At 35.9% G+C, this 23,931-nt stretch overlaps 2 protein-coding genes across 3 annotated transcripts; both read right to left on the reverse strand.

The window, feature by feature from the left end:
- Positions 1-7,310: 7,310 nt before the first annotated feature.
- LOC128628633 (P2Y purinoceptor 11) lies at positions 7,311-14,157 on the reverse strand. Its single transcript, XM_047150438.2, has 2 exons — positions 13,777-14,157; positions 7,311-9,639 (listed from the first exon to the last, which is right to left on the reverse strand). Exon 2 carries the CDS (start codon positions 9,624-9,626, stop codon positions 8,670-8,672), a length of 957 nt encoding a protein of 318 aa, XP_047006394.2. The 5' UTR covers positions 9,627-9,639; positions 13,777-14,157; the 3' UTR covers positions 7,311-8,669.
- Positions 14,158-15,766: 1,609 nt separating this feature from the next.
- On the reverse strand, positions 15,767-22,345 carry LOC108257204 (P2Y purinoceptor 11). 2 transcript variants are annotated; one of them, XM_053675335.1, is made up of 2 exons: positions 21,613-22,345; positions 15,767-18,117 (listed from the first exon to the last, which is right to left on the reverse strand). In XM_053675335.1, the coding sequence occupies exon 2, from the start codon at positions 18,102-18,104 to the stop codon at positions 17,148-17,150; it is 957 nt and encodes a 318-aa protein (XP_053531310.1). In that variant the 5' UTR covers positions 18,105-18,117; positions 21,613-22,345; the 3' UTR covers positions 15,767-17,147. The 2 variants fall into 2 exon arrangements, with proteins under 2 accessions (XP_053531310.1, XP_053531309.1); XM_053675334.1 differs by lacking the exon at positions 21,613-22,345 and adding an exon at positions 20,700-21,599.
- Between the last annotated feature and the right edge of the window lie 1,586 nt (positions 22,346-23,931).

The raw sequence follows: 23,931 nt of genomic DNA on the forward strand, positions 1-23,931 counted from the left end.
CATACATTAGTTAACTTTTATTTTTGGTTTTACAATGCCGAGAAGGAAAACCAAGTTGCTTACTGAATGTGATGCTTGGTGCAAAGAAACATATAGCTGCAAGCATGTAGGCTTATGTCACATCAAACCTCCAAACAGATATCAAAACCAGACATCACAGTATGAAATAGCATATTGTCAATATTTTAGAGAGCCCCCAGAATTTCACAAATCGGGTTTTAAGAGGAGCTCATAGTTTATTAAGAGGAGCCAAGTTCCCCCTCACTCCCCTGTGATTCTCACCTTGACCATCTATAAATTGTGTGAAAAACATGTAGACAGCAAGGCAAGTTGCTACCATGCTGGTTTCAACTAAAGTGAACTGTATTGTATATTCTAAAAGGTGAGTATACATGATTTATTATTTATTATTATTATGTTATTAAAGTCTTCCATGGAATAATTTTGTTGTACTTTTGCTTAGTTTCTTATTGAACACAGGGGGGACAGTATCTAACAGTAACGTTCCCACCTGTCAGGATGTGTTCCCCCTGCTATGATGGACAAATATAGGACTAGCAGGCTGAAAATCACAAGACTTACCTGGTGTGGGTAAACAGGTCAGCAGTATGAATTTGGCACATGTATTAGCTTTCTTTCTTATGGAACAGTATCTGATAATACAAATATAATTTGCTAGGATGGAGGTGGTGTTAAGACAAAAAGATAAAAGCTAAAACTTGTAGGGGAAGATCTTTTTTTTGTAAGATCTTGAATTTCTTTTGACCTTTTCTCAGTAAATTGCAGTGAAAGTGTACTTGGGACAAAACCATCGTATTTAGTTCGCTCTAAACAGCTGAACTAAAGTGGACACTAGCGCTCTCTTGTGGTCAAATCACACAATTGCATTTCTTTAAAAAAAAAAAAAAAAAAAAAAAACTGTACTAAGCAGGAAAAAAGAGAAATATGATCAATATGTCCAGGCATTGTGCCTTTTGAGAACAGTCAAATATTTAGCCTGGGAAATGACAGTTATGTGAGTGAGCACACATTTCTTCCAGAAGTCTACAACATTCAAAATGAAAACTCTCTCACAAATATCACTTTATTTATTGAAAGAAATAACAGTAGGTGTTTGTGTTAATAAAGATATAAAAATGCAACAAACATAAGTTCTGTTACATTAGACAGTCATCGAATATGCCTTTTACTTCTGGAATACAACATTCTACAGATAAAAGTCGTTAAAAATGTTAGTTTTGAGCCTTGGGGCTTTCCATGGTACCTCAGTGGCACGAGCACAGCATGTCGGGGGAGAGTTTTTCGTGCACGCGCGCTTTGGGGGACGCGCGATGGGGGAACTGAATCAGACACAAAACACTTGCAGGTAAATGATTCTCACCTACGTGTGTGTGTGTGTGTGTGTGTGTGTGTGTGCGCGCGCGCTTATAAAATAAAATCACTGCATCCACCGTTCTGTATCGCATGCAGAATTGACATCACGTGTGGGCTTCCGGTTGAGTCCGTTTTGCTCGATACCCAACTATACCTACACTAACGAGACCTGACACTCGATAGTTTTTCCTGAGGCCTGACGCATTAGGGCGTTTTCACACTGGGCTGTTATTATATATATATATATATATATATATATATATATATATATATATATATATATATATATATATATATATATATATAATTATAATTATTATTATTATTATTATTATTATTATTATTATTCTTTTTTGTGTGTGTGTGTGTTCACATCCAGACATTAAATGCGGGCGATGCGCAGAATGAAAGTGCAAATTCACTCCCTGACAGTAGATGGCGGGTTTTGAAAAGCAGAAATACTCCGGTACACAAGGTGGCGCTGCACAACTTTCCGTTTCTGACACCCACTTATCACTGGGAAGAAGAAGAGAGACAGTATTTAAGCCGTTCGTACACTTTTTGCGAACAGGTTAAAGAACATACGCACATTTCTGAAATGTCATTAATTTGGTGATTTGGCCACTGCAGCAAATAGCCCCCTTCTTTAAATTTAAACCCTTAAAGTTCTACTTTTAAACAGCATACTCTTTGTAAATAAGTACTGATTTGAATTATATCAAAGTCACCGCATTCACATACTTATGGGAAGACCTATTATTATTATTATTATTATTAGTAGTAGTAGTAGTAGTAGTAGTAGTAGTAGTATTTGTTTATTTATTGATTTATTTTTTGTCAAAAAAAAATTTGGGAGCGGGTGGGTGGGTATAAGACAACTATTGTTGTGCCTAAAAATGTTAATGTTCCTGCATATTGGTGAAGTGTTGACTATGAATAGTCTTTTTCGTGGTCAGTATGATAATACAATAATGGGGCACTTCGCAATTTTGAATAAGAGGTTAAAAATAAGAGATGAAAAATACTTATATACATATGTATCCCAAGTGCAAAATAAATATAGTGGACTATCAATCAGTGGATTATCATTTGCATATTTTCAGGGAAGAGACAAATAAAAAACAATGCTATTTAGTGTAGAAAACAACACTGAAAGTATTAAATCGATCACTTAGAATATATGCTTGCATTTCAGTGTCATCAAAAAATAGCCACAACATAAATACACTCTATTATATAGATTATTATATTGAAAATTACACACTACATACTATATCTATATATAGTTCCTCCTTTACTGTTAAATGTTAATGATAATGAGGTCTCGAGTCTCGCGATACGCTTCAGTGGTCTGAATGTTGATGAAACAACACACACACACACACACACACACACACACATATATATATATATATATATATATATATATATATATATATATATATATATATATATATATATATATAATGTGTGTATCTCATGAAGTTAGTTAGTTAGTTAATTGTACTTTAATATTCAGCCTTGGCTGAAAAATTTGGCCTCGCTATACTATCACAATACATATAACAATACACAACATCCACTTTAACATCAAAAGCGGAATAACCTGTAATTTGCTTTCTTACAAATATGATCCACATTATGAGAGAAATTAAATTTACAGTCAATCATCACTAATGATAACGAATAACACTGAAGATTTACATTGAAGATCAAAAGCTAAAAATATTCACATTTCCTACCCCTTATTCAGAAGACCTATTGCATTTGACACAAAAGTTTGCTTATATATTGCTTTTGGTGTTCTATAACGATGAAGAGATGGTAATAATTTAAAAACGTGTTTCAAAGGGTGTGTTGTGTCTCTCGTTATTGCTAAACCTTTCCTCTGCACAGCAATTTCATATAATTAATCAACTCACTTTTGCTTGGATCCTATGATTTTACCTGCCACTCTTGTCACTCTGTTTAATTTTACTTTATTCACAAATGTAATTCTTCCAAACCACACAGTTATTTTATACCCTAAAACAGTCTCAATTAAACTAGTATAGATGCTTTGTAAAACAACCTGACTTACAGTAAATTCTCTCCAGTTTCCTTAGCAGGAATAACCTCTGATTTGCTTTCTTTCAAATATGATCCACATTATGAGAGAAGTTAAATTTACAGTCAATCATCACTAACGATAACGGATAACACTGAAGATTTAAAGCAAAACAATATTCTTCTTTTGGTAGTGTGTGTGCTATTAATCATAATCAGAATCAGGTCTGTTATTTATTTATTGAGGTACTGTTATTGAAGCTAGAAGAAGGTTGAAATTTGTGCAAAGGAAGTGAACAAGAACAAAACCAAATACTAAGTAATACAATCTATACGTCCTATAATCTTAATAGCAGACCATACAGTGAGGAAAAAGCTACCGCGTAGTCCATAATATTGTAGTATAAAGTGATACCTTACATACCTTGAATCTGCCCTGGTAAGATGTTTTCTACTTGGTACTGACTTTGTAGTCTGTTCACGGATTCTGCCCAGATAGCCCGTGTCGTCTATATGTATGTGTTCAAGTCACCACATCTATTCTGATCAATAGTGGTATTTCATTTCTTGTTTTTACTGTTGCAGCCACTACTGTCTTATACTGTATGTCTCTGTATGGTTAAGGTTTAATTAAAAATTAATAAAGAAAACATGGGGCCATCAACAGCCTCCAGAACAGGTTCAATGTGCCTTCACATGGGTTCCAAAAGTCTCTGGAAGTGTACTGGAGGGATGAAACACCATTCTTCCAAAAGATATTCCCTTACTCTGGGAACACTGTGTGTGGGAACACATCATGGACTGGACACTGGAATCAATGATCACACCATCCAGAGTTACTACTATATATTTACAAAGCGTATATGCTGTTCCTGAGGCTGTTTTTCCAGGGCTTGGACTCTTAGTTCCAGTGAAGAGTAATGTTACTGATACAACATCTAAAAGACATTTAAGACAATTGTATGTTTCTAACTTTGTGGCAACAATTTGGGGGATGGTGCGTTCCTGTTTCAGCATGCCAATGCCCCTGTGCACAAAGCAAGGACCTTAACGATATGCATTGGTGAGTTTGGTGTGGATGTACCCCAGTGGCCTGCACAGACCCCTGACCTCAACCCTATTAAACAACACAAAAAAGGGGACACAATGCTGTACACAATGTACACAATGAGAAAACTCCAGCAGCAGGTCGTTTAGACTAATACTTTACTTAATGGTGTCTCAGAAATGTTATTAGTCCTAAATTCTGATGGAAATATTTAATGGATGTGAATCCTATGCAAATACACTGTATGCCCTGACCACCACACCTATATGAGCTTGTTGGACATACCATTCCAAAACCATGGACATGTACATACTTTAAGTAAAAAAAACAACAACAAAGGTGTATCCTAAAAGACAGGAAGTCATTTATGCTTTTTGTTGTATTTTTTGGCAGCCTAAATTCTGATTTCTGCTAGATCTAATAAAAAAGGCAACCCACAATATTGAGAATATGTGTATTTTACAGTTGATGCCCTAGACAAGCTTCACCTCCAAACTTTTTCCTTCCCCTAATCAGGCAACATATCTCAGGGGATATGTACAATTCAGATTTTATTAAATTACTTTCTCAACAAGAAGTGTTTTTCTTCATCAGCATGTATAGGCAATATTCATAACTGATATTAAAGCGTCCGGCCGGGATTTCTAAACTTGAGAATATGTCCGGGATTTTAATTTAGTTTCATTATGGTGTGTTTATGGTCTAATACTGCATCATGTGCGTGCATATTTGAGTTGCTTTAACCCCTCTCTGTAATTCCGGCCTTCTCACACAACAATTACACGATTATAAAAGGCTTGCAGCAACTGTTGGCCAAATTCTTGCCTCTCAACCGTTAGCCTACTCTCAGCGAACAGCAAAGCGCTGTTGTGTACGGCATCAAGCAGTTCCTTGACAATAGCAGCAAATGAGAGCTGTCCCGAGTCGAAACAACGCCCATGGCTACATTAGGTCATTTTTAATTTTGTTATCACATTGTTTCGTATTACATGGTCATTCAAATGTGTAAATGATAGAAATGATATAAGAAGGTACATTCCTGGCATCTGATATTTTATTTTATTCCATCGACATCCAAAAGAATGTAAGAATTTATATATATTTATGTTTACATTTCAATTTATTCGTTTAGCAGAGGCTTTTATCCAACGCGACTTACAAATGAGAAAATACAAGCAAAGTGGTATATCAAGCAGTGAATTAATTGATTAATTGAGTTCTAGAAGAAGCAAAGTGTGCAGAGTAGAGGTGTAAGTGCCAGAGTAATTTTTATCTATCTATTTATTTATTTATTTTTATTTTATTTTTATTATGTGATGCTAAACAGTGCTAATAGTGTGTCTTTTTCAGTGTGTTAAAATCTGTATTCATAGTAACACTGTTTTGAATGCTATTTTTCCTTTTTTCATAAAAAAAAAAGGGTTACAGTTCTGAAAATGAATGAATTATGGTCATTATGATCAGAACTGATTTGGTAATTATGATCAGAACTGATGCTGGCAAAAAAAAAACTGACATCAGTGAAAATTAAAAAAAAAAATTAATATGTAATGTTTTTATGACAGTTTTTGGACATGGACATTTTTGTCCTCTATGGACCCGTGTGTAACTTTTTTTAATTGATTAATTTTACACTAATATAATGTTATGGAATATTTTAATGGCCAAATATAATGTGGTCATGAGCCTCTCTACTGAAAAAGTAACATCTGAAGCAACGAGACAACATTTGAGGCAATTTTTTAAAATATTCCTTTAAGCATAGTCTTGCCCTGATCTATTTATGCAGAGCGACGTGTGTATTTTGGAACTCATAGCACACGCCATCTGGCCTGTTATGTATGTAATTTTGCCGTAATAGATCTCCTAGTGTCAAACAATGAATGTGAAAGAAGACAACAGAGGAGTAGTCAAGAACAAATAACCACATATTTGTACTATTATAACTGAGCCTTCCTGGAAATAAAGTTTAACTGCATGCCATATGGTCTAGATATGAGTTGTTTTACAAGAATATTGTGGTATGAAGCAGGCTAATTATAAATGATGAGCAACCAACATGTTAAACCACATAAGCTGCCCCAATTACAAAGTGATCTTTGTCTGCTTGGAAAAATAAGCGAAAATCTTCATATTTATTTAGTGATGCACCTTTTTGTAAAAACTATCACGTTTTGTTTTGAATCCCAGAGTAATTAACATATTAATTAACATATTTTCAACCAAGCAGTGACATTGAGGTTTTTAAAAAGACCCAGTAACCCAGTTGCGGCTTCGTACAGCACTCAAAAAATTCAGATTTTCTTTAACTGCTTCAAAATGATATTTAAAATGCTGTAAATTACTTCCGTGACACAAGAGCACATATATTGGCTTGCAGCCGGTTCTTGAAGTTGAGGTTTAACACTAACGCTGGACACCCCATTTATCTATTTCTATATTAGAAATTAATAAATAATTTACTAGTTATACACTCTCTCTCTCTCTCTCTCTCTCTCTCTCTCTCTCTCTCTCTCTCTCTCTCTCTCTCACACACACACACACACACACCGATCAGCCATAACATTAAAGCCATCTGAAGATCTACTGAGAATTGAGAGACAAAGTAATGAATTGGTTTACTGTACAAAGTCACTCAGATCCTTACTCATGCCCATTTTTCCTGCTTCCAACACAACTTCGAGAACTGACTGTTCACTTGCTGCCTATTTTATGTATATAAATATATATTGTACAGTGCTGTGAAAAACGATTTGTTCTGTTTAATTATATATCAAACATTAAATAGTTTTAGATCTTCAAATGAAATACAACATAATACAAAGTCAACCTGAGACCTGAGTAAACACACAATACAGGTTTTATTGAAAAAAAAAATTATTGAAGCAAAAAACAAACAAACAAATACCTATCACCAATGTGAAAAACTAATTGCCACCTTAAACTTAAAATCTGGTCGTGCCACCTTTAGCAGCAATAACTGCAACCAAAGGCTTCCGATAACTGGAGATCAGTTAATCATTTACTTCTAGGACTAGGACCTACTCCTATGCTTTGGATCATTGTCTTGCTGCACAATCCAGTTGCGCTTGAGTTTCAATTTACGGACTGAAAACTGGACATTCTCCTTTAGGATTTTCTGGTAGAGAGCAGAATTCATGTTTCCCTAAATTAATGCAGGTTGCCCAGGCCCTGAAGCAGCAAAGCATCCCCACACCATCACACTGCCACCACCATGCTTGACTGTAGGTATGATGATTTTTTTTTGTGGAATTCTGTGTTTGGATTACGCCAGATGTAACAGGACCACTGTCTTCCAAACATTTCCACTCATCAACTTTCGACTCATCAATCCACAGAACATTCTCCTCAAGCTTTGAGGATCATCAAGTTTTTCCTATTTGTAGCTAACGGCTCTCACTGTGGTTCTCTGGAGTGCCAGAGCCTTTGAAATAGCTTTGTGACCCTTCCCAGACTGATGTATTTCAATTATCTTCTGGAATTTCTTTCAATTTTCACATTTTGTGTTACTGGGTAAGACCTTTTAACCAACCACATGCTGTTAAAAAACTTCTATTTATGTCTTGATTTGATTGAACAGGATTTGCAGTAATCAGGTCTGGTTGTGTCTAGTCCAGCTGAACCCCATTATGAACGCAGTTTCAAAGATTGAGGGAATTAGTAAATACATTTACACACAGGCCCAGATGGTATTGGAAAAAAATTTAGCTTCAATAAATAACATTATCATTTAAAAAGTATATTTTGCGTTTATTCAGGTTGCCTTTATTTTATCTTAGATTTAGTTTTAATTTCTGAAACAAGAGAGTTGTCGAGTTTCAAACAAATATATTAAACACAAGAAACTGCTTGAATGAGTTGCACAAAAAAAGCTTTTCCTGAGAGCTTCTCATTCCTGGATCCACAACTGGAATCAGTTTAGATTAGACCAAAATAAAGGTTTGTTGACAATAGCAAACGCATACAAGCACAATCCCCCAAACCCACTGTAAAATAAAATATGGAGTTGCAACATTGACTTTTGGGGCTGTTTAACAGATCGTGCATACTGAGTTTATTATCAATTTTACTAAATACAGAAACTTTTAGCCCAAAACTTTTCCTCTGAAACTCTACATGATAATGGCCCAAAACATACATCCAAATCAACACAAATGTTTGCAGGAAAATATTTGTAATCTCAGTCTCTGGATTTCAATTCAAAGTTCTTTGAAAAGTTTTCTCCAACTGTGATTTGTACGTTTGATACATTAGAGCTCCTTCTACAGCACACTGCCCTGATACTGTCAAACACAGCCATATACAAAATGGGATGGAGGCACATGTTCAGGCAAGCTAATACCTTTGACACTTGGTATCCATTATGTACATAACAATTAGTCTTGCCTTCTTCTCTCAGTTCAAAGTTCACTATCTGTAGAATGTGATAGGGGACAAAAGACACAGTGTACAAGACACAGACTAATCCAATAATCAGAGCCACTTTTTTCTTCTCCAATGAGGTGATATTTGCATTTTTAAAAACCACCCACAAAACACCAAAATATGATGCAAAAGTAACTACAAATGGGACAAAGCAGCCTATAACACCCATAAACACCCTGTAGGTAGACTTTAGGCTTGATTTATTATCTAGATTTGCAAATATGAAACATTTGTTCCTATAGACACCTGAAAAGTAGAGAAGTGGAGATGAAATGCTTGCCACAAAGATCCAGACGAACACACTGATGATCTTGGCGTGTTTTGGGCGAATGTGTTTGCGTGTGAAAAACGGATGAACGATGGCCAGGTATCTATTAACACTGATGCACATGATGAAGTAAATGCTGACGTAAAGGTTACAGGTGAAGAGAAAGCGCTCTATTTTGCAGACAGCATCACCAAACATCCACTGTCGTCCTCTTGAATAATAGTTGATAAGAAGGGGCAGAGTGAGGGCGTAAAAGATATCACTGATGACCAGGTTGCAGGAGAACACCACTCCCGTGTGCCAGTTCTTCCTCTCCTTAGTCACAAGCAGCCACAGCACCAGTATGTTCCCCACCAGCGCCACACACATCTCCACACCGTAGATGGGAGGTAACACTTCTTTTTGAAACGTACTGTTACAGCTCCTGTTCCAGTTTCCTACCATTTTACCGAGCCTCCTAAAAAAGCAATACAAAGCATCTGTATTAGAATAAATCAGGAATAGTATAGGACAGTCATTTTCAGCTAGACTTGCCTCCAGACCCATATGTGTTGTTTATCAAGTCACAACCCAAAACTAATTTCAAAATAAATGAAATGAATCAACTTTCGGGTGGTAAAGGTAACTTGTCCCAAACCGGTAGATTAGTCTTATATTATTATATATCACAAGAATAAGGACTTTTTGAAACATATTGTTACAGCTCCTGTTTCCTACCATTTTATTGAGCCTCCTAAAAACAGCAATGCAAAGCACCAGTATTAGAATAAATTAGGGGTAGTATAGAACAGTCATTTGCAGCTAGTCTTGCCTCCAGACCTATATTTGCATTCAAACGTTAGATTAAATCTTGATACACAATTACAACTTAGTTTCACATGCTTAAGAAGTCATAATGAACTATTTTTAATGTGTTCTTAACACATTAATTGCTAAATGACATTGTAATATCCAGTCCTGCCCCGTCATCAATGTAGTCAGTTTCATATTTTCATTTCAAGGTTTACTCTAAACACTTAAGTTTTTAAAATAAGTTTACATTCTTTATTCAGATATGTTAGGGTAATTTGTAATATTATGATGGACAAACAGAAATGCTATGTGAGTTAAGAAAATTTATGTTTTTTGCATCCAGTTCCATGATCCCCCATGGAACAAAAAACCATTTGATCCTCTTTGAATCGTCAGTTCCTATTAATGCCTATTAATTAATTTGTTACACTCTGTCAAAATGACACATAAAATTAACATTTTGAAGTAATTTTCACAATTGAAATTAATAAAGAAAATGCAGATCAGTCACATGGAATAAGTAAGTACACGCCTACATTTATCACACCTTAAAATACATCAGATCAGAATCAGGTGTTCAAGATTGGGTGCCAGTGATTAGGATCTGCTTAGGGAGTGTCTGGTGTTTCCTTTGCTATTGAGGTGTGTGGTGTCATCATGCCAAGATCTAAAGATTTCTGTAAGGCCTTCAGAAAAATGTTGTGGATGGCTATGATTCTGGAAATGTATTAAAAAGATCTCCAAATTATTTGAAATACATCATTTCACTGTAAGGAAAATAATCTACAAATTGCACAGATTTTAAATGACAGTTTGTCCAGGACGGGCCGTCCCGGGAACTTCAGCCCAAGAGCAGACCGTCTGATGTAAAAAAATAACTATCCAAGAACCCCAAAATTTCATCACAGGATCTACTAGTAATTCAATTCAATTCAATTCAATTTTATTTGTATAGCGCTTTTTACAGTAGACATTGTCTCAAAGCAGCTTTACAGAAATATCAACACGGTATACAGATATTAAAGGTGCGAATTTATCCCAACTGAGCAAGCCACTGAGTGGCGACGGTGGCAAGGAAAAACTCCCTAAGATGTTTTAAGAGGAAGAAACCTTGAGAGGAACCCGACTCAGAAGGGAACCCATCCTCATCTGGGTAACAACAGATAGTGTGAAAAAGTTCATTATGGATTTATATGAAGTCTGTATGGCGTTAGGAGCAGCCGTAGTCCCAGCAGTCTGGAATTAAAGAAGATTTGAGCTCCATCCAGAGGCAGAAAGGATCTGGATCTCTAGTATCTCCATAAATTCATGTGGGGCTGGGCGAAAGGAGAGAGGGAGAAAAAATATAATTATGACTGCGAAGTAGTAGAACAGAATCTAGTCAGGGTAGGCTTGAGTAAACAAACATGTTTTAAGCTTAGACTTAAACACTGAGACTGTGTCTGAGTCCCGAACACTAATAGGAAGACTGTTCCATAACAGTGGGGCTCTATAAGAGAAAGCTCTTCCCCCTGCTGTAGCCTTCACTATTCGAGGTACCGTCAAATAGCCTGCATCTTTTGATCTAAGTAGGCGTGGCGGATCATATAAAATCAAAAGGTCGCTTAGATATTGTGGCCCGAGACCATTTAGTGCTATATAGGTTAATAAAAGTATTTTATAATTAATGCGAGATTTTACTGGGAGCCAATGCAGTATTGATAATATCGGTGTGATATGGTCGTATCTTCTAGTTCTAGTTAGGACTCTAGCAGCTGCATTCTGGACTAATTGGAGCTTATTTATATTCTTACTGGAACATCCAGACAGTAAGGCATTACAGTAATCTAATCTAGAGGTGACGAATGCATGAATTAGTATTTCCGCATCATGTAGTGACAATATGTTTCTTATTTTAGAAAATTTTAGTAAGTCTTGCAACTGTTGGTGTTAAAGTGCATGCTTCTACAATCTGAAAGAGATTGCACAAATTTTCCCTACATGGGACGCATTCCAAAAAAAAAGCCTTTGCAAGACTAGGCCTTTTGGAAAAATGTGCTCTGGACAGACAAATTAAAGATAGAGTTGTTTGGCCACAGTAACAGCAGTCATATTTGGTGCAGACCAAAGGGGGGGGGTGGGGGGGGGGGGGGTGGATTAAAACGGGCAGAACATGCAAGAAAACCCTCAAAGAATAATGCATGGAAGAGTGGTCAAAATTTCAGCAAGCCGATGTCAGAGACAATCAAATGTTTGCTTGTTCAAACATGTCAAAAAAGCCAACAATTTCCATGGGGTACTTATTTTTTCACATGACAGTAGGTGTATCATTAAATTTCCTTTTTCCTTGTGCGTGAATATAAAAATTGCTTGTCATGTACCTCCAAGCGAACAAAAATTCAGTCTCCACATCTTTTTCTCATTTCTAAATCTTTCCTTAAATTGGCATTTTTCTCTGTGAAACCAAGACCTCATAATTCATTGTTATATGAAAGATGTTTTTAAAGTTAGTCTTAACTGCAAAGATTCGGTGCACCAAATTTTATCTACCGAACAAGTTGATTACAAAGGAAATGTCATAACCGTATGAATAATGAAATATTGTAATAAAATACAGTTGAAAGATTTTATGGTAGGTATCCTAAAACTCTCTGAGATCAGAGTCATACTGGCAGTCTAACAGTCAAAGTAAACATTAAAATCATTTTCGATTTCAATCACAGAGCCCAAGACATTTACCAAACTGCAGTCTATTTAAACAATTGCCAGTTGTATGCTACTTTACTAAGAATAGATTTGGGCACTTGACACCATTTTTACACACAGTGCCATTAAGAAAATTTCAACATCCTAAAAAAAAAATAAATAAAAAACCTTGATAAAAATTACTGAGATTATCTCGTCACTCACCAGAGTAGTCTGCACACAAATTTCGTACAAACAGCCTGCGTCCTCTATGTGTACATCAACTCACCAAGTCTAATCTGATCAAAAGTTTTATGCTTTTCATTTCCTGTTTCCTGACGTCATTGTGGTGTAAGTGCTCTGGTATAGCATGTGCAGCTCCTTCATCCTCTTTTCTTATTCTTCTAAAGTCATTCGCATCTTCTTTGGCCTGCTTTTCACAACTTTCCAGAATTTCAGCACATAAAAGTTGTCTTACCAATAGAGTTGTGTGTTTTTTCTTCATCAGAGACTTATGAAATAGAAGGTTTCCTCCTTTTAGATAATCAATGTGTTTCTATATTCCCTCTTTATTATGTGGAAAATGTCTTAGTTGTCTTTCTTTTTTGTGTAGTTAAGGTCTACGTAAAAATGAATAAAGAAATTGAGACCATCACAAGCCCCCAGAACAGCTTCAACGTGCCTTCACATGGATTCCACAAGTCTCTGGAACTGTACTGAACCGATGAAACATCATTCTTTCAAAAGACATTTAGGGGGAATACTAGCCCTGATGATTTTAATGTCACTACCAAAGTCTCTTTACAACCGTCGCAGACTGTTAGACGCATATTTATTCCTAATCAAGTTATATATACACGAAAATTCTCCAAAATCAGTTAAAATAATGGTATTCTAGGGGCTAGTCTAAAAGAATAAACCAGGAATAATTCTGTGGAAAAGAAATGAAAGAAACCCATCAATAAAATAATTTAGTCCTAATTCAATCTTCTCCTAATATCTAGTATTCAGAAAACTGTATACTAGGGTTAGGGCAATGATGTGGGGGGTGGAACCCAATAGCAATTCACAATCATAAATTATCCTTAAAAACCACACATTTTAATCATTTAATGATTTGTTGAATTTGTCTACTTACCAATAGTCGTGTCACTTGGTCCAAAGTTTCTTAAGATTCTGTACAGACAGCTGATACTGCATCATGTGCGTGCATATTTGCGTTGCTTTAACCCCTCTCTATAAATCCAGCCTTCTCACACAACAATTACACGATTATAAAAGGCTTGCAGCAACTGTTGGCCAAATTCTTGCCTCTCAACCGTTAGCCTACTCTCAGCGAACAGCAAAGCGCTGTTGTGTACGGCATCAAGCAGTTCCTTGACAATAGCAGCAAATGAGAGCTGTCCCGAGTCGAAACAACGCCCATGGCTACATTAGGTCATTTTTAATTTCGTTATCACATTGTTTCGTATTACATGGTCATTCAAATGTGTAAATGATAGAAATGATATAAGAAGGTACATTCCTGGCATCTGATATTTTATTTTATTCCATCGACATCCAAAAGAATGTATGAATTTGTATATATTTATGTTTACATTTCAATTTATTCGTTTAGCAGAGGCTTTTATCCAACGCGACTTACAAATGAGAAAATACAAGCAAAGTGATATATCAAGCAGAGAATTAATTGATTAATTGAGTTCTAGAAGAAGCAAAGTGTGCAGAGTAGAGGTGTAAGTGCCAGAGTAATTTTTATCTATCTATTTATTTTTTATTTTATTATTTTTTTTATTATGTGATGCTAAATAGTGCTAATAGTGTGTCTTTTTCAGTGTGTTAAAATCTGCATTCATAGTAACACTGTTTTGAATGCTATTTTTCTTTTTTTCATAAAAAAAAAAGGGTTACAGTTCTGAAAATGAATGAATTATGGTCATTATGATCAGAACTGATTTGGTAATTATGATCAGAACTGATGCTGGCAAAAAAAAAACTGACATCAGTGAAAATTTAAAAAAAATATTAATATATAATATTTTTTATGACAGTTTTTGGACATAGACATTTTTGTCCTCTATGGACCCGTGTGTAACTTTTTTTAATTGATTAATTTTACACTAATATAATGTTATGGAATATTTTAATGGCCAAATATAATGTGGTCATGAGCCTCTCTACTGAAAAAAGTAACATCTGAAGCAACGAGACAACATTTGAGGCAATTTTTAAGTTGTACAAGAATATTGTGGTATGAAGCAGGCTAATTATAAATGATGAGCAACCAACATGTTAAACCACATAAGCTGCCCCAATTACAAAGTGATCTTTGTCTGCTTGGAAAAATAAGCGAAAATCTTCATATTTATTTAGCGATGCACCTTTTTGTAAAAACTATCACGTTTTGTTTTGAATCCCAGAGTAATTAACATATTAATTAACATATTTTCAACCAAGCAGTGACATTGAGGTTTTTAAAAAGACCCAGTAACCCAGTTGCGGCTTCGTAAAGCACTCAAAAAATTCAGATTTTCTTTAACTGCTTCAAAAAGAAATCGTGTTGTCATGATATTTAAAATGCTGTAAATTACTTCCGTGACACAAGAGCACATATATTGGCTTGCAGCCGGTTCTTGAAGTTGAGGTTTAACACTAACGCTGGACACCCCATTTATCTATTTCTATATTAGAAATTAATAAATAATTTACTAGTTATACACACTCTCTCTCTCTCTCTCTCTCTCTCTCTCTCTCTCTCTCTCTCTCTCTCTCTCACACACACACACACACACACACACACACACACACACACACACACACACACACACACACACACCGATCAGCCATAACATTAAAGCCATCTGAAGATCTACTGAGAATTGAGAGACTAAGTAATGAATTGGTTTACTGTACAAAGTCACTCAGATCCTTACTCATGCCCATTTTTCCTGCTTCCAACACAACTTCGAGAACTGACTGTTCACTTGCTGCCTATTTTATGTATATAAATATATATTGTACAGTGCTGCGAAAAACGATTTCTTCTGTTTAATTATATATCAAACATTAAATAGTTTTAGATCTTCAAATGAAATACAACATAAAACAAAGTCAACCTGAGACCTGAGTAAACACACAATACAGGTTTTATTGAAAAAAAAAATTATTGAAATAAAAAACAAACAAACAAATACCTATCACCAATGTGAAAAACTAATTGCCACCTTAAACTTAAAATCTGGTCATGCCACCTTTAGCAGCAATAACTGCAACCAAAGGCTTCCGATAACTGGAGATCAGTTAATCATTTACTTCTAGGACTAGGACTTACTCCTATGCTTTGGATCATTGTCTTGCTGCACAATGCAGTTGCGCTTGAGTTTCAATTTATGGACTGAAAACTGGACATTCTCCTTTAGGATTTTCTGGTAGAGAGCAGAATTCATGTTTCCCTAAATTAATGCAGGTTGCCCAGGCCCTGAAGCAGCAAAGCATCCCCACACCATCACACTCCCACCACCATGCTTGACTGTAGGTATGATGATTTTTTTTTGTGGAATTCTGTGTTTGGATTACGCCAGATGTAACAGGACCACTGTCTTCCAAACATTTCCACTCATCAACTTTCGACTCATCAATCCACAGAACATTCTCCTCAAGCTTTGGGGATCATCAAGTTTTTCCTATTTGTAGCTAACGGCTCTCACTGTGGTTCTCTGGAGTGCCAGAGCCTTTGAAATAGCTTTGTGACCCTTCCCAGACTGATGTATTTCAATTATCTTCTGGAATTTCTTTCAATTTTCACATTGTGTGTTACTGGGTAAGACCTTTTAACCAACTACATGCTGTTGAAAAACTTCTATTTAAGTCTTGATTTGATTGAACAGGATTTGCAGTAATCAGGTCTGGTTGTGTCTAGTCCAGCTGAACCCCATTATGAACGCAGTTTCAAAGATTGAGGGAATTAGTAACTACAAGGGCAAATACATGTACACACAGGCCCAGATGGTATTGGAAAAAATTTTAGCTTCAATAAATAACATTATCATTTAAAAAGTATATTTTGTGTTTATTCAGGTTGCCTTTATTTTATCTTAGATTTAGTTTTAATTTCTGAAACAAGAGAGTTGTCGAGTTTCAAACAAACCTATTAAACACGAGAAACTGCTTGAATGAGTTGCACAAAAAAAGCTTTTCCTGAGAGCTTCTCATTCCTGGATACACAACTGGAATCAGTTTAGATTAGACCAAAATAAAGGTTTGTTGACAATAGCAAATGCATACAAGCACAATCCCCCAAAATCACTGTAAAATAAAATATGGAGTTGCAACATTGACTTTTGGGGCTGTTTAACAGATCGTGCATACTGAGTTTATTATCAATTTTACTAAATACAGAAACTTTTAGCCCAAAACTTAGATCCCTTTTCCTCTGAAACTCTACATGATAATGGCCCAAAACATACATCCAAATCAACACAAATGTTTGCAGGAAAATAATTTGTAATCTCAGTCTCTGGATTTCAATTCAAAGTTCTTTGAAAAGTTTTCTCCAACTGTGATCTGTACGTTTGATACATTAGAGCTCCTTCTACAGCACACTGCCCTGATACTGTCAAACACAGCCATATACAAAATGGGATGGAGGCACATGTTCAGGCAAGCTAATGCCTTTGACACTTGGAATCCATTACGCAGATAACAATTAGGCTTGCCTTTTTCTCTCAGTTCAAAGTTCACTATCTGTAGAATGTGATAGGGGACAAAAGACACAGTGTACAAGACACAGACTAATCCAACAATCAGAGCCACTTTTTTCTTCTCCAATGAGGTGATATTTGCATTTTTAAAAACCACCCACAAAACACCAAAATATGATGCAAAAGTAACTACAAATGGGACAAAGCAGCCTATAACACCCATAAACACCCTGTAGGTAGACTTTAGGCTTGATTTATTATCTAGATTTGCAAATAAGGAACATCTCTCCTTATTGAGACCTGAAAAGTAGAGAAGTGGAGATGAAATGCTTGCCACAAAGATCCAGACGAACACACTGATGATCTTGGCGTGTTTTGGGCGAATGTGTTTGCGTGTGAAAAACGGATGAACGATGGCCAGGTATCTATTAACACTGATGCACATGATGAAGTAAATGCTGACGTAAAGGTTACAGGTGAAGAGAAAGCGCTCTATTTTGCAGACAGTATCACCAAATATCCACTGTCGTCCTCTTGAATAGTTGTCGATAAGAAGGGGCAGAGTGAGGGCGTAAAAGATATCACTGATGACCAGGTTGCAGGAGAACACCACTCCCGTGTGCCAGTTCTTCCTCTCCTTAGTCACAAGCAGCCACAGCGCCAGTATGTTCCCCACCAGCGCCACACACATCTCCACACCGTAGATGGGAGGTAACACTTCTTTTTGAAACGTACTGTTACAGCTCCAGTTCCAGTTTCCTACCATTTTACCGAGCCTCCTAAAAAAGCAATACAAAGCATCTGTATTAGAATAAATCAGGAATAGTATAGGACAGTCATTTTCAGCTAGTCTTGCCTCCAGACCCATATGTGTTGTTTATCAAGTCACAACCCAAAACTAATTTCAAAATAAATGAAATGAATCAACTTTCGGGTGGTAAAGGTAACTTGTCCCAAACCGGTAGATTAGTCTTATATTATTATATATCACAAGAATAAGGACTTTTTGAAACATATCGTTACAGCTCCCGTTTCCTACCATTTTATTGAGACTTCTAAAAACAGCAATGCAAAGCACCAGTATTAGAATAAATTAGGGGTAGTATAGAACAGTCATTTGCAGCTAGTCTTGCCTCCAGACCTATATTTGCATTCAAACGTTAGATTAAATCTTGATACACAATTACAACTCAGTTTCACATGCTTAAGAAGTCATAATGAACTATTTTTAATGTGTTCTTTACACATTAATTGCTAAATGACATTGTAATATCCAGTCCTGCCCTGTCATCAATGTAGTCAGTTTCATATTTTCATTTCAAGGTTTACTCTAAACACTTAAGTTTTTTAAATAACTTTACATTCTTTATTCAGATATGTTAGGGTAATTTGTAATATTATGATGGACAAACAGAAATGCTATGTGAGTTAAAAAAATTTATGTTCTTTGCATCCAGTTCCATGATCCCCCATGGAACACCCCATGGTAATTGTTGGATTTTTTTGACATATTTAAACAAAAAACCATTTGATCCTCTTTGAATCCTCAGTTCCTATTAATGCCTATTAATTAATTTGATACACTCTGTCAAAATGACACATAAAATTAACATTTTGAAGTAATTTTCATAATTTAAATTAATAAAGAAAATACAGATCAGTCACATGGAATAAGTAAGTACACGCCTACATTTATCACACCTTAAAATACATAAAATTAGAATCAGGTGTTCAAGATTGGGTGCCAGTGATTAGGATCTGCTTAGGGAGTGTCTGGTGTTTCCTTTGCTATTGAGGTGTGTGGTGTCATCATGCCAAGATCTAAAGATTTCTGTAAGGCCTTCAGAAAAAATGTTGTGGATGGCTATGATTCTGGAAAGGTATTTAAAAAGATCTCCAAATTATTTGAAATACATCATTTCACTGTAAGGAAAATAATCTACAAATTGCACAGATTTTAAATGACAGTTTGTCCAGGACTGGCCGTCCCGGGAACTTCAGCCCAAGAGCAGACTGTCTGATGCAAAAAAATAACTATCCAAGAACCCCAAAATTTCATCACAGGATCTACTAGTAAATCTTGCAACTGTTGGTGTTAAAGTGCATGCTTCTACAATCTGAAAGAGATTGCACAAATTTTCCCTACATGGGACGCATTCCAAAAAAGAAGCCTTTGCAAGACTAGGCCTTTTGGAAAAATGTGCTCTGGACAGACAAATTAAAGATAGAGTTGTTTGGCCACAGTAACAGCAGTCATATTTGGTGCAGACCAAAGACAGCTTTTCAGGAGAAGCACCTCATACCAACTGTGAAGCATGGTGGTGGAAATGTTATGGTCTGGGTTTGCTTCGCTGCCTCAGGGACTGGACAGCTTACATTCATTGATTCAACTATAAATTCTGCATCGTATCAAAGAGTGCTTGAAGATAATGTGAGGCCATCTGTCCGAAAGTTGAAGTTGAACTTAAAATGGACTTTTCAGCAGGATAATGATCCTAAGCACACTAGAAAATCCACCAAGTAATGGCTCAAAAAGAAGAAATGGAGGGTTATGGAGTGGCCTAGTCAAAGCTCGGCTTTGAATTACATTGAAATGTTGGGGGGGATTAAAACGGGCAGAACATGCAAGAAAACCCTCAAAGAATAATGCATGGAAGAGTGGTCAAAAATTTCAGCAAGCCGATGTCAGAGACAATCAAATGTTTGCTTGTCCAAACATGTCAAAAAAAGCCAACAATTTCCATGGGGTACTTATTTTTTCACATGACAGTAGGTGTATCATTAAATTTCCTTTTTCCTTGTGCGTGAATATACAAACTGCTTGTCATGTACCTCCAAGCGAACAAAAATTCAGTCTCCACATCTTTTTCTCATTTCTAAATCTTTCCTTACATTGGCATTTTTCTCTGTGAAACCAAGACCTCATAATTCATTGTTATATGAAAGATGTTTTTAAAGTTAGTCTTAACTGCAAAGATTCGGTGCACCAAATTTTATCTACCGAACAAGTTGATTACAAAGGAAATGTCATAACCATATGAATAATGAAATATTGTAATAAAATACGGTTGAAAGATTTTATGGTAGGTATCCTAAAACTCTCTGAGATCAGAGTCATACTGGCAGTCTAACAGTCAAAGTAAACATTAAAATCATTTTCGATTTCAATCACAGAGCCCAAGACATTTACCAAACTGCAGTCTATTTAAACAATTGCCAGTTGTATGCTACTTTACTAAGAATAGATTTGGGCACTTGACACCATTTTTACACACAGTGCCATTAAGAAAATTTCAACATCCTAAAAAAAAAATAAATAAAAAACCTTGATAAAAATTACTGAGATTATCTCATCACTCACCAGAGTAGCCTGCGCACAAATTTCATACAAACAGCCTGCGTCCTCTATGTGTAAATTAACTCACCAAGTCTAATCTGATCAAAAGTTTTAAGATTTCATTTCCTGTTTCCTGATGTCATTGTGGTGTAAGTGCTCCGTTATAGCATGTGCAGCTCCTTCATCCTCTTTTCTTATTCTTCTAAAGTCATTCGCATCTTCTTTGGCCTGCTTTTCACAACTTTCCAGAATTTCAGCACATAAAAGTTGTCTTACCAATAGAGTTGTGTGTTTTTTCTTCATCAGAGACTTATGAAATAGAAGGTTTCCTCCTTTTAGATAATCAATGTGTTTCTATATTCCCTCTTTATTATGTGGAAAATGTCTTAGTTGTCTTTCTTTTTTGTGTAGTTAAGGTCTACGTAAAAATGAATAAAGAAATTGAGACCATCACAAGCCCCCAGAACAGCTTCAACGTGCCTTCACATGGATTCCACAAGTCTCTGGAACTGTACTGAACCGATGAAACATCATTCTTTCAAAAGACATTTAGGGGGAATACTAGCCCTGATGATTTTAATGTCACTACCAAAGTCTCTTTACAACCGTCGCAGACTGTTAGACCCATATTTATTCCTAATCAAGTTATATATACACGAAAATTCTCCAAAATCAGTTAAAATAATGGTATTCTAGGGGCTAGTCTAAAAGAATAAACCAGGAATAATTCTGTGGAAAAGAAATGAAAGAAACCCATCAATAAAATAATTTAGTCCTAATTCAATCTTCTCCTAACATCTAGTATTCAGAAAACTGTATACTAGGGTTAGGGCAATGATGTGTGGGGGTGGAACCCAATAGCAATTCACAATCATAAATTATCCTTAAAAACCACACATTTTAATCATTTAATGATTTGTTGAATTTGTCTACTTACCAATAGTCGTGTCACTTGGTCCAAAGTTTCTTAAGATTCTGTACAGACAGCTGATATTCCCTTACTACAGATTTTGTTGTGATATGTCCACATCTCACTGATCAAAGTTTCATTTCCTGTGCACAATCCTTTCCCACCGCATCAACTGTTCATTATGACACAGCCAAGTTTCATATGAAACAATTTTATGTAAGGATCCATTATTTATTGCTGTAAATGCAATAAACCTTTTTGTGAACATGTTTTTTTTTACAAAGTACAAAATTATCTTCAGACAGATTGCAGTCTTTTCAAAGCTGCTTTAGCAGATTAGCAGTTAAGCATTAACAACAACTTGCAGCATCGCCACCACCAAGATGTGTAGATCTTGAATCCTGTTTTCTCTTCACCATTTCTCACTTTTCTTCTTGAAGTCCTTCGTTGCTTGTCCTCCTATAGGGCTTGCTTTAATTGCACCAAAATTTTGTGCCCTACTTTTTCCCCAGAAACCTTTCCCCTTTGTTTCCTCCAAAACTCTTTCCTCCTTTACTCTTCCAAAAACTGCTGCTGACCCCTGCCATTTTTCCCACTCTAAAGTCTGTTTCTTTCTTCGATTTTACACATTTCTTCCTCCCAAATGTCTTACCAGCAAAGTTTTTAGCACCAAAAGAAGACTTGCCAGTAGGTCTGGATCTTAACCTTGCTTCACGAGAAGATTTTGACATACACAGTTTCCTCTTCTTGGAAGGCATGAGCAACTTGCCTGGGTCATATTTCCTCTTTGCGGTGGGAAACATGTATGAAAGAACATGAAAAATGAAGCAGATAAATGCCAGTTCTTAGAATTTAAAACAAACTTCAAAAGTATGGACGTATGCATAGAGCACGGGTTGCATCACTGTAAATCATTATCTGTCACATTGATGGGCAGGATTGCAAAAAAGCAAGTCTATTTTTTTATCCATCTATTTTTTTTTTTTTTTTCCAATTGAACAAATCTTTCTGAGTGTGCCATCATTTCCGGTAATGATCGCCACTTTAAACATTATTTATATAATGAAATGCATAATTGACAGCAAATCCAAACAGTCTTTTAACAGTAAGTAGCAAATAGTTGACAAGCACCCGAGATGGTGACAGTTGCGGTAAATGCGTTTATTAAAAAGAACAAAAAACAGATCCAAAACACCAGACGTTATCAAGGGGGAGAGACAGGTGTGTGGTCAGGCGTTGAACAAACAGCAAACAAAAAATCAAGACAAAATCACAATTGAGAAAGACAATCCAGAATCACAAAACATGAACAACAATCAGAATTAAAAGCTTGGTACATCATTGCAAAAACAGAGCTGAGCAGATACTTCACAGCATCTGTGTGTGTTTGGAGTGTGCTAACATTATGTACAAACTGGTTAAGACACTTCCTGGAGCTCGACAAACTGGTTAAGAGGGCTAGCTCTGTCCTGGTCTGCCCTCTGGACAGCATAGAGGTGGTGGGGGAGTGGAGGATGTTAGCTAAGCTGGTGTCAATAATGGGCAACTTCTCTCACCACCTGTATGAGACATTGGAGTCCCTTCAGCAGTAGACTGCTGTATATACATTATATATATATATATATATATATATATATATATATATATATATATATATATATATATATATATATATATATATATATATTTGTATTCTATTCCTATTTAATGTGTATTCTTTCTTATCTGTTTTGTGTAATTGAGCTGCTGTAACGAGGGAATTTCCCCAGTGTGGGATCAATAAAGTTTTTCTTATCGTATCTTTTCTTAACATACATGAGACGTGAGTCCAGATGTGTGATGAGTAATATCTAGTTACTGAGAACATGACATTAAAAATGGTGTGTGGGTGTTGTAGTCCAGGAAGTCTGTTTTTGTAGTTTGTGGTGCATTCTGCTATGACATATGTAAAAGTTTGACATTTACATGACAAATCGTCGCTGGAACTGAAATAAGAGTCTCTACTCCAGTGCCTCTTCGACCGCTTGGACACCATGTTGTATATGGGGACTGATCATATGACTGTGTGGTGCTGCATGTCCTATTCTCCTATGCGAGAGCCATATTGAGATGACGTTAATTTATCAGGGGGATGTTTGGAGGCAGACAATCAAGAGAATTTGAGCTGCTTGTGTAACTTAAAATGTCCCAAACAATCGATATGCTGTTATTTTTTTAGTTATATTGCAATCGTGGGATATTGATAATGAAATACAGTATATAGTGTTATATAGCGAAATAGAAGGAAGTAATATTACACGTTGACTTGGTACACACTCAGAATGTTCCTATTTTCTTGAACTAACT

Source organism: Ictalurus punctatus, chromosome 24 (assembly GCF_001660625.3).
Source record: "Ictalurus punctatus breed USDA103 chromosome 24, Coco_2.0, whole genome shotgun sequence".
In the NCBI taxonomy this organism is placed as follows: Eukaryota; Metazoa; Chordata; class Actinopteri; order Siluriformes; family Ictaluridae; genus Ictalurus; species Ictalurus punctatus.

What these genes read in the sequence shown, in the direction of transcription:
- LOC128628633 (XM_047150438.2), bottom strand. Translation starts at nt 9,626, where the DNA reads ATGGTAGGAAACTGGAACAGGAGCTGTAACAGTACGTTTCAAAAAGAA.
- LOC108257204 (XM_053675334.1), bottom strand. Translation starts at nt 20,725, where the DNA reads ATGAAATTTGTGCGCAGGCTACTCTG. An exon ending in TTTGTGCGCAGGCTACTCTG is followed by an intron (nt 18,118 to 20,699) that starts GTGAGTGATGAG and finishes TTGCTTTTTTAG; the next exon opens with GAGGCTCGGTAAAATGGTAG.